Source organism: Saccopteryx leptura, chromosome 7 (assembly GCF_036850995.1).
Source record: "Saccopteryx leptura isolate mSacLep1 chromosome 7, mSacLep1_pri_phased_curated, whole genome shotgun sequence".
In the NCBI taxonomy this organism is placed as follows: Eukaryota; Metazoa; Chordata; class Mammalia; order Chiroptera; family Emballonuridae; genus Saccopteryx; species Saccopteryx leptura.
The window spans coordinates 110,547,986-110,562,420 of NC_089509.1; the positions used below are offsets into that span (position 1 = coordinate 110,547,986).

At 43.9% G+C, this 14,435-nt stretch overlaps 1 protein-coding gene across 2 annotated transcripts in view; it reads right to left on the reverse strand.

The window, feature by feature from the left end:
- Window positions 1-14,435, reverse strand: part of COL4A4 (collagen type IV alpha 4 chain) — a 127,958-nt gene that overhangs the window by 71,251 nt on the left and 42,272 nt on the right. For both annotated transcript variants that reach the window (XM_066346605.1, XM_066346606.1), the window contains exons 8-15: window positions 8,486-8,554; window positions 7,210-7,245; window positions 5,307-5,369; window positions 4,919-4,954; window positions 4,662-4,703; window positions 1,541-1,621; window positions 685-738; window positions 374-433 (exon numbers count right to left, since the gene is read on the reverse strand). In XM_066346605.1, the coding sequence (XP_066202702.1) occupies window positions 374-433; window positions 685-738; window positions 1,541-1,621; window positions 4,662-4,703; window positions 4,919-4,954; window positions 5,307-5,369; window positions 7,210-7,245; window positions 8,486-8,554 (441 nt within the window). The remainder of the gene's footprint in view (window positions 1-373; window positions 434-684; window positions 739-1,540; window positions 1,622-4,661; window positions 4,704-4,918; window positions 4,955-5,306; window positions 5,370-7,209; window positions 7,246-8,485; window positions 8,555-14,435) is intronic.

A 14,435-nucleotide genomic window follows, 5' to 3' on the forward strand; every position in this document is an offset into this window, starting at 1 on the left:
CCACTCAGTACTAAATCTAGAGCCAATTAAATCCAATGCCTATGCCTGCTGGGGTCCGACCTCTGTAGTCACTCTGTCAAATAGGCTTAAATGAACAATCCCAAGCTACCACTGGACCAGGCAGGATATGACACAATCCTGTCACTTCCCTCTAATTCTTCCATCTTCCGCTTGTTTTACCTAAATGATGTCAACAGAAGGGGTGTTCTGGAACTTTGAGCTATTACACAACTCTTGCTGTTAAAAATATATTGTTCCTATTTGAGATCATTCTACTTTTGAGCGCTTAGGAGTCCTGGATTAGTTTTATAAAATATGAGAGAGAAATGTCCCCACACTCACTGACGTTAAGGATGGCGTGAACGAGCCTTACCCGAGGGCCTGGGAAGCCAGGAATGCCCTTTTCTCCTTTTTCCCCAAAACCAGGTTCTCCCTTAAAAAGATGACGACATTTACAGGGGTTCAAACAACAACATTTCGGCAATAGAGAATGAGAAATAAAAATTATTGCCAGCAAGTTAAAGAAAACATGTTACAATAGACACCCTACAGGATTGTGATAAAATTCTAGTAGTATATATATATTAACATTTAAAGCAATGATAAAGACCACACAAGATTTGGTTTAAAGAATTCAGATAGCATATTTTAGGAATAAGAAAAAAAGCAACTTTAGGACATTACCTTGGGTCCTGGGGGTCCTGGAGGTCCGATCATTCCGGGTATTCCTTTTACACCCTAAAAATCATAATGACTATAATCTGGCTTATTCTTAGTATTTAACATATTGAATTCCATCTCTTTCAAAAACTACCTCCTCCATTTTACTACAACATCCATTTTACTCATTTTTATAATAAGAGATTACTCTGCCACTGCAGTAACTAAGATCCGAGCACACTCACGACCCTGACGCTACTCTGGCCAGTTCTGGGGCCCAAGGCGTGACGTCACAAGGCCCAGGTGGACAGGGACCAGGCAGCCAGGGCCACAGATGCAAACTGGCAATGTCGCCACTGAGGGAAATGTCTCATTGTGAGCAAATCAGTGAGACTTAATCCAGTCATTGGGCACCGTCCACAGAAACTGCCCGTGGCATCCGTAACGTGAGCCCTGGAGGCTGACGGAGGAGCTGTTCTTGGCCAAGAGTCTGTCACATGCCCAGTCCTATGCATTGGTATCCTTTCCAATCATCAGAACATCAAGCCCAGGTGTGACATGTAAAGGACAACCGGACTTCCAGTGATCATTCCAGCCCACATACCAAAGACAATATTAATGCGGCATTATTTGCTGAAAGCCATGTCGCCGTTTAGCCGCCCGAGCCACATCCGGGTCAACTTGAAAACATGGGTAACCTTTCCAGCCTCGCGTTTCAACTCAGTGCGACGGGGCTGATCAGAGTCCCGACCTGTCAAGGTTGCTCTGGGATTAATAGGGTGATGGAGCCAGGTGCTGCGTACTTGGCTGGGACAGGTATGTGTTCAGGCAATGTAGGCTATTACTGCTTTACCCAGGTGACATAGGGATTGGGAATTACCTTTTCTCCTTTATAGAGACAGTAATCAGGTGGTTGAACCAGTCGTGTTGGTCCGGGAGGACCTTGCTGGCCAATCTCGCCCTTTAAAAAAAATCAAGATAATAGGAATTTTATAGTAACTTCATTTTGAAATAACATTGAAAACAAGGAAGACTTGCGCCCATCTGTTGTAATGCAACGCTTACGGTCCTGTGTCTCCTGGATTTAAAATGAAAATCATGGCAGATAACTGATGTAATTTTAAAGATTTATTGTTTTTCATAAGTAATACACACTTACTGTTGAAAATCAACAAAAAATAAAATAAAAGTGCTCCATAATCCTACCATCCAGAGATAATCTTCATTAAAACTTTGGTACTTTTCTTTGTGGTGTGTGTGTGCTGTGTGTGGGTATTTCTATACTCACACACGTGCATATGTATAAACATACATGCATGTACATAATGTGTATGTGTATATGTATATGTGATCAAATGATGTGTTAAACACAATTTAAAATATATTATAATCATATATATAAATTACCTAAACATAACTTAAAATATACAATTTAGTTAATTTTTTATATTTTATTAAAATTTTAAATGTGTAAATGATTTTATATTTTTCTTTTATAATACTATTTATTTGCACATTTTCCTTTTTTTAATTTTTATTTATTTATTTATTTATTTATTTATTTTTCTGTATTTTTCTGAAGCCGGAAACGGGGAGAGACAGACAGACTCCCGCATGCTCCCGACCGGGATCCACCCGGCATGCCCACCAGGGGGCGACGCTCTGCCCACCAGGGGGCGATGCTCTGCCCCTCCGGGGCGTCGCTCTGCTGCGACCAGAGCCACTCTAGCACCTGGGGCAGAGGCCAAGGAGCCATCCCCAGCGCCCGGGCCATCTTTGCTCCAATGGAGCCTCGGCTGCAGGAGGGGAAGAGAGAAACAGAGAGGAAGGAGAGGGGCAGGGGTGGAGAAGCAGATGGGCGCCTCTCCTGTGTGCCCTGGCCGGGAATCAAACCCGGGACTCCTGCACGCCAGGCCGACGCTCCACCACTGAGCCAACTGGCCAGGGCCTGCACATTTTCCTATTATACTAAAATCCTTCAGAAACTTGATTTTTACTTTTATACAATAATCTATAATAAGAATGCACTATTGTTTATTAAGCCATTCCACTGTGGTTAGATATAGGTAATTTCTAATTTATTTTCAATAATATTTTTAAATCCTGTATAATAAGTTGTAATTTATGTCATTATAGATTTTATTTTCTTGGAGAAAAAAAAAATGATTCTTGAATTGGATTAGCCACAATACAACCATAAATTCTCATCCTGGATTAGAAGATAATGATTTTGTAGTTTTCTGAGTATTTCTATTATTCTACGCCTAGAATTATCTAGTGTCATAGGTAAAAACAGGCAGGAGAGCAGATCATCTATGTTTGCAAACAGGGTCCACTCACTGCACCATTCCGGGCAAGTTCCTTAAAATCTTCAGCCCTCATTTCCTTAATTCCTCCACACCTCGCTTTCCTTCTCCGTGATACGGAGATTACAATACTGCCTATTTCCAAGCATTATATTACGGAATAGGTAACGCACATATAATGCTATTCCTTACTACATTGAGTGAAACAAAGGAAATGCTCAATTATATAATTATTAAAACCATTAATGTCTCTGAATAAGTGGGATTTTTGGAAGAAACATTCTGTTTTAAGTTTAAATTTTAAAAAAAATGCAACCAATAATTGAATCCCTACCGAAATTTGAGCAACTACAGAAGAAGCAGGAGGTTTGTTATTTTTTTACTGTTGTACCTCAGTACTTCACACAGCATTTGCGGAGTAGCTGCTCTAGAGAGAGCTGTGGCAAAAATAAACGGTTGAACCAATGTGTGAACAATACGTGAGTAAATGTGTAACAGGTGTCGGTGAAGTTAACTCTGCTTATTCTCGTGGTTGGAATGAGCCCCAACAAAGCCCGTAAAGGCTGACAAGCAGGAAGCATCTTCAAAACTTTGGTCATGTCGCTATAGTTCCACATTGTAAGAGGCCCACATATTCACTTTAGTCAAAAGTACCAAGCGGCCCTGGCCGGTTGGCTCAGCAGTAGAGCGTCGGCCTGGCGTGCGGGGGACCCGGGTTCGATTCCCGGCCAGGGCACATAGGAGAAGCGCCCATTTGCTTCTCCACCCCCCCTCCTTCCTCTCTGTCTCTCTCTTCCCCTCCCACAGCCAAGGCTCCATTGGAGCAAGGATGGCCCGGGCGCTGGGGATGGCTCCTTCGCCTCTGCCCCAGGCGCTAGAGTGGCTCTGGTCACAGCAGAGCGACGCCCCGGAGGGGCAGAGCGTCACCCCTGGTGGGCATGCCGGGTGGATCCCGGTCGGGCGCATGCAGGAGTCTGTCTGACTGTCTCTCCCCGTTTCCAGCTTCAGAAAAATACAAAAAAAAAAAAAAAAAAAGTACCAAGAAGATAAATGATGAAGAACACCATTTAAATGAACCATAATCACATCACTGAGAAAAAAAATCAGGAGTAACTATTCAGGGTAGTGTTTCCTAAAATGGGTGGCAAACATACTCTGGAACATCTGAGAGTTCTGCCCCCAAAATTTTTAATTGTGTCGTTATTCATCTGAAAATCCAAAAAGAATTAAAATAAGCCATGCAGGTTTGTGTCTTAGCAGAAGGGTCTGTGGTTGTGAGAGTGGGATGGGGTGGGGATTGTGTGTTGCTAAATGCTTTTTGGTTCCAGTTACTTTTATTTTTATTTACGTGTGCAGTTTGGGATTTTGATGCAATTGTAAAATTACGACACACAAATCAGTGATTAAACAAAATTGCCACTCCAGATATAATATATTATCAGAAAACTGTTCAATCTCTTTTTTCTAGGGTGAAATGTGTCATAAAAATGAACTCGAAGTGAGTGTTTAGTTTTGTGAGAACTGTCATTTCGCAGTCAAGGGTAACGGAACTATCACAATTCAGCAAAAAAAAAAAAAAAAAATTCTGAGCCATAAGATTGGGCAGCGATTAGATAATGGACACAGTTTAGCCTCCACAAGCCGGGCACACATACATTTTAACATCTGCTCCTCTGTGCAAAACAGGACTCTTACCGGGTCGCCCTTCTGCCCCTTTACTCCCATGCCAGGATTACCCTGGAAAAGAAAAAAGAAATTAGTCTAAGTGCTTTTGAATATTATGGAAATAATTACAAGCAAGACTTCTGGTTAAGCAATTTGTTGAAGTTTATTTATCAAATACTTTGGGAAGTCTAGTAAGAGGAGAGACATCATCATGACAACCATCAGTGGTCGTTTTATCTCATTATACACCTGGGCTCTGTTTGTATATTTTACTCATGGCTGCCTACCTTCACACCTGGACTCCCTGGATGGCCCGGAGGTCCCTAAAGTCAACGGCAAAAACACACAAATCACGTATCAGTCACAGAAACCAGAAGAATGTGCCTTTGTTGGTTACCTAGGTTCCTCTTTAAGGAACCCTTAATTTTAAAATGCCCGTGATGGGCTTCCTATCGTGGCGAGGCTGCTTGTTAGCCCCCACCCTGGGAATGGTCCATACTTCGGGATACACTCACACTGAGAGCGGTGGGCGTGGGTGGATGCATCCGGTGATACTCTCAAAGAAGCCACCTGTGCCTGACCCAAGATAGGGACTTTGCTTTTTTTCCTTTTTTGCTTTATTGAAATGCCAGGTCTGGGGTTTTAGAGGGACAGCACGAACAGGGTGGTACTTACTGGTAACCCCGGCTCCCCCGGGTATCCCACAGAACCGGCCGGTCCTCTAGCACCTCTTGATCCCTAAACACACAAAAAAATCAGTGCATTTGTTACCAAAAACCATAATCATCACTCACAGCAAGAGTTGCACGTAATCCTAGGGGGATATAAACCTCCAAAGAAACCACGGTCCCGGATCTATCCGCCAGCTGCAGCATCGTCTCAGCAGCTCAGCCGTGACCGTGGGCACGGAGCCACGTGGCCAAGGCACTCCTGCCTCGGGATTAAATAAAGCACCAGAGAGCAATCTACCTGCTTACAAGTAAATTTTATAAGAAATGTGTTCCTAGCTACTCCTAAATTCCATACAGGTTATAAGTTTGATATACAATACGATCCTTTTTATTTATTTATTTATTTATTCATTTTATAAAGGAGAGAGAGAGAGAGAGAGAGAAAAGAGGCAAGAAGTATCAACTCCCATATGTGCCTTGACCAGTCAAGCCCAGGGTTTCAAACCGGTGACCTCAGTGTTCCAGGCCAACACTCTATCCACCATGCTACCACAGGCCAGGCAATAGGATCCTTTTTGAATATTATTAATTATCATCAATAATTATGAAAATATGGATGTACTTATACTCTTTAATATATTTTTAAGCATGCCCTATCAGATCCACATGAATAGAAATGGTGTCCTCAGTCCAAGATCAAATGATACATCCACAAGCAATTTTCTGTGCCGCATGAGTTGGGACATAGTACACCTGGATTTGCAGGGACAAGGTACAGCTGCGGAGTGAGGTTCTCTGTTCTCCCGCTGACCCAGCCCAGGTCGAATGATGTGCAGTGTGTGGTGAGATTGCTCCCCACAAGGGGGTGAACTACTACTTTGTGTGTGTGTGTATGTGTATTTTTTTACGAAGTCAGAAGCGTGGAGGCAGTCAGACAGACTCCCACATGCGCCTGACTGGGACCCACCCAGCATGCCCACCAGGGGGTGATGCCCTGCCCATCTGGGGCGTCGCTCCGTCTTGGACAGAGCCATTCTAGCACCTGAGGCAGAGGCCATGGAGCCATCCTCAGCACCCGGGTCATCTTTGCTCCAGTGGAGCCTTGGCTGCGGGAGGGGAAGAGAGAGACAGAGAGGAAGGAGGGGGGAGGGGTGGACAAACATATGGGCGCTTCTCCTATGTGCCCTGGGAGGGAATTGAACCTGGGACTTCCACACCCTGGACCGACGCTCTATTGCTGAGCCAACCGGCCAGGGCCTGCTACTTATTTTAACGATGACATTCAGGTGTCTCATTGATGAGGTAGAACTGAGCTTCAGAAGTAGTGAGGAAACCACCCTGGTAAGTAATCCTGTCTACAGCCAGAAGTGAGCAAGCAAAACTACAGGGTAACTACTGAGAGGCCAAAATCAAGTTTTAATCTTGTAAACACTGATAAATTAGAAAGACTAATATAATCATTGAATCACAAATTTCAGGGAGATGAAAATGGGGCAAAATATGAAATAGAATGCACAATGACTGAGTTCAGCAGGCAAAGTCACTGTCACCTGACACACAGGCGTTTCCAGGCAAAGCCCTCTTCCTAAGTAGGAAGGGTCGTGTGCACACGAGCTCCACCCGGAACCAGTGGAAGACGGAAGAGGAAGGTGATCAGAAGCTTAAGATTCCAGGCTAGTCTCCTGGGCGAGTGACCCGTGTAGTCACCTAGGGTTTCATACTTGACTTAATGCCCTGCTGTCATCACCATCTTGACACTCTTAACAACTTCTGAACAAGGGACCTACGTTTTCATTTTGCACTGGGCGGGCCCCGCAAGCTTTGCAGCTGGTCCCGCGGAGATACAAACCAGTGGGGGCAGGAGGCTGTTTGGGATCAAACAGAAGCACACACCTGCTCAGACTTACCGTTAAGCCGGGAGGTCCTGGGTCCCCTCTGTCCCCCTGCAAGAATGACACATTGCTTTAGAAGAGCCACCCTATATTGCCTAAAGCACATGTGATGTAAAAGTAGGAACACCACACAGGAATGATCTGGACTGGCGTGCAGTCTGGTCAACTCTTCCATGTTGGAAAAGGCCGCTGTGGAGGGTTCAGGCCCGAATTCTGCTCCTACTCCGCTGAGCCCAGGGGAAGAGGCTGGCATCATGAACACGTGGAATCAAGATGAGATTTCATCACTCAATTAGAAATGTCCTAAATCCGCAATCCAGTGGTTCCCGTTTCATCACAGTATAACTGTCCCTGGTCTAACTCACTCCAGGCCCCGCCCCCTTTCTAGACACACTCCTGGTTTTGTCATCCTAGAGAGGACGCAGAGGGAGCTGGATGGGAATCCCCTCCCGCCCGCCTCTGGGCGCGCCTACCGCCTGTGACTCCGCCCTGAGACCCCTCCTAACTGCCGAGGATCAAAGGGCGGACACTCTCTTGAATGCAGGCTATTTTTCTAAAATATAAAACATAACATATTGTAAAAGAATACAATCTTTCTCTTGATTTATTATATCAAATGATCCCCTTCTGCTTATCCACGGCTACTCATGTTAGAGAGATAAAGTGGTCATTCAAGTGTTTATTTCTGAATATTTGCATATCAATCTCTGCTAGAAACACAAAAAACATTTCATTTACCCCAGATAGTGATATAAGCTTCACATAATTCTCAAGTTCAAGAGCGAAGACTTCTACGACACTGGGATGCAGGTAATAATACTACATTTTTAACTACAAATAAATCAGCGTTTTTCAACCAGGAATAACTTTTCTTCCCAGGGGACATTGGGTAATATCCGAAGATATTATGTGCGTAGGGGTTGCTAACTGGCATCTAATGGGTAGAGGCCAGAGATACTGTTTATCCTACAATACACAGGTCAGCCCTCCTGCAAAGGATGATCTGACCCCCAACTGTCAACAGTGCCAAGGTCGAGAAACCCTGAAACAAGCGTATCTGTTACAACTCTGCAAAAATAGCTGGGAGGTACTGTCATGTTAGAGCCAGAGCCGCTAGCACCTGGTGCCTGCACACAAGGAGTCTGGTGCCACCCCAGAGGGCCAGGGTAGTGATAAAACTCAGTGTGCTCAGGGACACTTCAAAGGGAATTTCAGCCCATGTGTTTTCTACATGGGTTTACCTATGTTGGAGAAAACATTATTTTAAACCCACCACGATCAGAATGCTTACCTGAATACCTTTAATGGCACCTGTAACGAACAGTGAATCTCCTTTTTCTCCATGTTCCCCAGGAAGGCCCTGAAAATAAAACAGTCACTTAAGAGAGGGGGAAAAAAAAGTATTACTATTTTAGCATTTTTATTTTCTATGTGAAATATTACTCACCAATAAAATGACCAGGATAGCCATGTTCCGCTAGTGGAGATTTCTTTATTCTCTACACTACCATGATCACCTTAAGGTTCTCATATATAGTCATTCAATATGCAGTTAAAATCTATTTTAAAATCTATAAAAACAGAGTATCTACTAATGTATTTATATTATAAATATATGATATATATCTGTGTAGGTTATATATAATATATTAATAGATATTTATTAATAATTTAGCAGGGAAACTGCATTTTCTTCACAACATAATGTACATATATTATTCTTACAAGTAAACAATTTTGCAGTTGTCAATTAATAATACGCTATAGAAACAGTTGTTTAAAAATTGATTTTATCCATTTCATTATTTGCATTTATAATAGAACCTATGCATCCTTTATAAGATTAACTTTTAAAATTTAGCATATCCTTTTTGTAAGTTTTTTTGTACATAGCTGCGCATTTAGGGTATATTTAAAAAGTGAATAAAATACATCAGTGTAACCTTTTTTCCTTCAAAGTTTTCCCATTTAATATCTAATGTCCTTCTTAATATATTAATATATCTTAACTGGGTTGCCATATAGAAATTTTAAGCATTTTCATACATAGATCAAGCTTCTACAAGACCTGCGGATGTCAAAGTTAACCCCTCTTGGAAGAGTGCCGGACTCTGCTTCCAACGGGCACTATGAATGCTTTAATGTGAAGCTCCTGCAACAGTGTCCTGGAGAAATCAGATTGTCTCCACAGGCAGTCAGTATGCACAGATTGCAGTCCCACAGTCTAGTTACACTGCACCAGTCCTCTCAACTGAACGGTTCAGACTTCCGTTACCACGGTGCCGTCGCCGAGTAACAGCGTCGAGTCTGAGCATCCCTGCGAGCTCGTCTGTCCCCAGAGCGCTCCGCAGTAACGAATGCGGATCATGACCGCCGACTAGCACAGCCCTCCTTCCAAGTCTGCCCGTGACTGGTCACTGCACATCTGTTAGCTCTCACACACGCAAGCACACACACGCACACATAAACAGCCAAGCATGTAGTTGTGCTAAGTAAGCAGTGTGTCACGGTCACAAACTCAATGATGTTTCACAAGAACAAGTCACTGAAAAGAGGGACCTGGCCACAAGGATGGAAACGGAGTGAGGAAACAAGGTGTGACAACCTTGGACACGACGTGCAGACGGAACATAACTGGAACAGCAGAAGGAAGAACAGAGTGCTGACACTGTTGCCCTTCGAGTCAGAAGAACTAGCGAAGACCAACTGATCAGCCTTAGAAAACGGGCAGTGGGGGTGACAAGAAAGGACGAAGACATGCCAGAGGAAGTGACACAGACAGAAGAATCTCATGGAAAGAGACGCTTAGAAATATTTCACAACGCTGGATGCTGATCCCAACTTAGAAAATGACAGGACAATTCACCAAAGCAGAGAAAACACACTGACTTTAATTCTTTATTTATTTATTCATTTTAGAGAGGAGAGGGAGAGACAGAGGGGGGGGGGAGACAGAGAGAGAGAAGGGGAGGAGGAGCTGGAAGCATCAACTCCCATATGTGCCTTGACCAGGCAAGCCCAGGGTTTTGAACCAGTGACCTCAGCATTTCCAGGTCGATGCTTTATCCACTGCGCCACCACAGGTCAGGCCTCACACTGACTTTATTTTACAAATGACAAGACGAGAAAGCAAGCATTGTCCAAACTACTCTTGATAAGCTCTTGCAAAGACATAACACTTTAATTCTCAAGGTGCTTAACGTTTTCCCTGCATATTTATAACTAAAAATAATAAAGTTGTTAATGTTTTAACGAAACATTTTAAAGGGCACAGTACAATCCTAATTTTTACCATTGCATGTTAAGCTTATTTTGTGCGGTTTTGGCTTATGTGACCATTTCTAAGGTCTCACACTACTGTGCATCGTGAGGACTGACTACATAGGAGTCAAAGAAAAGAAAGTTGCTCGGCCAAGAGTCCAGCATGACAAACTTCAGTACTGTGGTCAGTACTGCATGCTGGGTTAAAGCTGAAAGAGAGAACCCCCGCTCTCTTGAATATTTATAGGCCCTGGCCGGTTGGCTCAGTGGTAGAGCATAGGCCTGGCGTGCAGGAGTCCTGGGTTCGATTCCCGGCCAGGGCACACAGGAGAAGCGCCCATCTGATTCTCCACCCCTCCCCCTCTCCTTCCTCTCTGTCTCTCTCTCTCTCTCTCTCTTCCCCTCCCACAGCCAAGGCTCCATTGGAGCAAAGTTGGCCCGGGCGCTGGGGATGGCTCTATGGCCTCTGCCTCAGGTGCTAGAATGGCTCTGGTTGCAACAGAGCAACGCCCCAGATGGGCAGAGCATCGCCCCCTGGTGGGCGTGCTGGATGGATCCCGGTTGGGTGCATGCAGGAGTCTGTCTGACTGCCTCCCCGTTTCCAACTTCAGAAAAATACAAAATATATATATATATATATATATATTTTGTATTTTTATATATATATATATAAACACTCAGTAGAATAAGGTTTGACCTCATTTAAAGCTTGTCATAAATGTTCAGTTGGCCCTGGCCAGTTAGCTCAGTAGGTTAGAGCATCGTCCCAAAACACTGAGGTTGCAGGTTTGATCCCCAGTCAGGGCACACACAGGAAGTGACCAATGAATGCACTTAAACTAAGTGAAACAACAAATGAATGTTTTCAATTAAAGAAAGAAAGAAGGGAGGGAGGGAGGGAGGGAGGGAGGGAGGGAGGAAAGAAAAGAAAAAAGAAAAGAAAAGAAGCACTCACCAGACTGCACTTGAGCCTTCAAGTGGTTTGCAGACGAAGGGTGGTGGAGGAGCCTACTAATGAGAGCTGGTTGTGGCTCTCACTTGACTCCACAAGAAGGATGTGAATGTGGAGATTCCTTCTGAGTTCTGTGCTCAGAGCAATTCCACTAGGATGTGGAGCAGAAGGAAAACTCATAGGAAAACAGGACGACTATGATGGTGATGATAACATCTTTTAGAAGGAAACTTGGGAAATGATATTTAATTAGGGCTGTAGAAGGGCTGTAAAACAGTCACAGAAAATCAGTCTTAAAAGGCCAAATCATCTCCAATCTCTAAGTGAGAAAAAAATAAAGAGAGAGAAAGGGGTAGAAGAAAGGATACTTCTTGCTGGAGTTATGCTTAAATAAAAGTCTAAAATTTTGAAGAAAACAATTATCCAAGAGCCAAAAAGTTTTCTCAAGTGTTTGAGATTGTGTCAGCTATTTCTGGACATCCATTCTAATCTCCTTCCACTGGTCTTACTGCATTCTGGAGTCGAGAAAGTTAAAAACGACATTTCCCAGGTTTCCTTGCAGCTGGATTTAAATTAGGCTCCACCTAAGCGGGGCACTCAGGGGATCTTGCAGGGAGAGTGGAAGACGTCCTCTTCCTGGTACCACTGACGATGCCAAGCAGGAAGGGAGGAACTGGTGTGTTTGCTGGTGTCTCCACGTGCGGATGAGAGCAGTGGTTATGGGACAGGAGCGGCTTTTTGACTTCTGGAGCTCAGCTAAGTGTAAACCTTTGAGATCAGTAATCCTACGGTGGCCCCTGAGTGCCACTGCTCCCACCATGAAAATAATGCTAAACTCCCTGTATGAAATCCCCTTCTGTTTGAAATACCCAGAGGGGCTTACGGGTCTGCAGTGAACCATGAATGCCGAACAACGTAAGCTTCGCCGACTAGCCTCCCTGGTCCCTCCTACAGCAGCCAGGAGCATCTTAGTGGAACAGCGATCAGCCGTATCCCTTCCTTCCTCAAGACCACCCAAAGCTTTCTCATGACATGGAAAGGGAAACCCAGCCTTCTTCCACCGTGTCCAAGACACCAGGTATTCCGGGCCCTGCTCCTCCTCTCTGTCCTCACCCTCAGTCACCCGGCCTTGTTCACCGTGCTCCCACACCCTGGTACTAACTCTGTTTCCTGAACACACCAACCGGCTCCCACAGCCGAGCCCTTCAGTTAACCCTCAAGGACTCCTACCGGGACAACTTTGGCAAATGGAGGTTACTCATATACCTTCATTTGGCAAACAGCCCTATGTCCACGTTACAGTGGATACTTATTCTGGATTTATATACATAGTAACCTCTGCCAGAACAGGAGAGGCTGCTAAGCAGGTTATAGCTCATTGTCTGTATGCATTTTTCTATTATTGGATTTCCTAAACTGGTTAAAACTGACAATGCTCCTGCATATGTAGCAAAAGCATTTACTGTATTTTGTCAAACCTTTCGAATTATGGGTATTTCTTACAATCTTTAAAATCAAAGTATTATTAAAGCATACCCAGCAAATATTTTAAGGTCAATTTAAAAAAATTTAAAAGGGGGGAGTCATGTCATATCCTGGAACTCCTACGGGTCTACCATATCATGCTTTTTACTTAAAAAATTTTAAATTTCTTTTGAATGCTGATGAACAGGAGACGCCAAATCTTCTTCTCCTGCAAACTTCTACCTTCTTTTATTTGATCCAGCTAATAACACTGTTTTTTCTTTCTTCAAATAGCTCCAGATATACGAAAAAGGTTTATATAGGCAGATGGGGATCCTCAAACCCCTCAGCAAGATCTTCTGAGCATGGCTTTTAAGGTACCAAGAGGCAGAAAAAGCCCAATAGAGATCAGGTGAACTACCAGCTTTTAGGATATGCCCTTAAAGGCTCCAACGCCCCAAAGAAGTCTCATAGGATTCCATCTGGGTCCTACTTCAATAGTGAAAATGAAGGTCATTGAGCTAAAGCCTGCCAGGCTTACATGCCTTTGCTGTGAGGAAAAAGGGACACTGGAAGGTAGGCTTCCCCCTCGCTCCTCTAAGGGAGGGTTCAGTCTCTTCCAGCCCTGCTCCAGCCACCTATGACCTAACCTTGCCCAGAATGCTGGGGTTTGCCACTGAAGGCTGAAGGTGCCCAGGGCCGTCGGTCCCATCTACGACACTGTGGACAAGCCTAGGGTATTTATTCCAAGAAGCAGGTAAACTGATCTCATTTACACAAGGGCCACCTAACTATGTCTTGCCTGAATAGCCAGGTTTTTTATTCTTCCCTCTAAGATCTCTGTTGAGGGTGTTGATAGTCCTATTTTCTGCTTTGTTTAATATATAGTGTTTCCTTTATTCCTCCTACCTCAATGCCCCATGCATATTTCAGGCTGGGACCTACTCCTAATTTAGAGCTCTCTCTCCCCCTTTTGCCAACTTCTATTGTGAATTTACCTTTGCCACCCAGCTTAGTGTATCCCAAGGTTCTCTTTACCATGCCACAGTCACAGAGCTCCAGGGAAAAGTAACCTGGTCTCATCTCTCCAGGCAGAGGAGAACAGAAGCTCTATCTCCACACATGCTGCAGATGGCTTTTCCAGTCTACCTGAATCATTACCAGCTAGAAGCAGCCGTCATTGGGACTTGGACATGAGCTGCAAAGTATAGAATGGTGACAACAATTCCAATGCCATGCAGACTTTTCCTGGATGTGGACTTTTTCTGGACTCCTGCTCTTTGTGACAGCTCCTAACAGACTGAACTGGGGTTGGGTTGCATTCACAGGGATTTGGAATGGTGTTGGTGCCAACTTGGACTTGATGAATATGTTAAGGACACTACTCTTTTATGGATTCTTGTTGTATTGGCCAAGAGTTTGCTTAAAGGCTTTAATCACTGTAAAAAATATATATATATACATATAGAAGACTGGATAAAGAAGATGTGGCACATATACACTATGGTATACAGCCATAAGAAATGATGACATTGGATCATTTACAACAAAATGGTGGGATCTT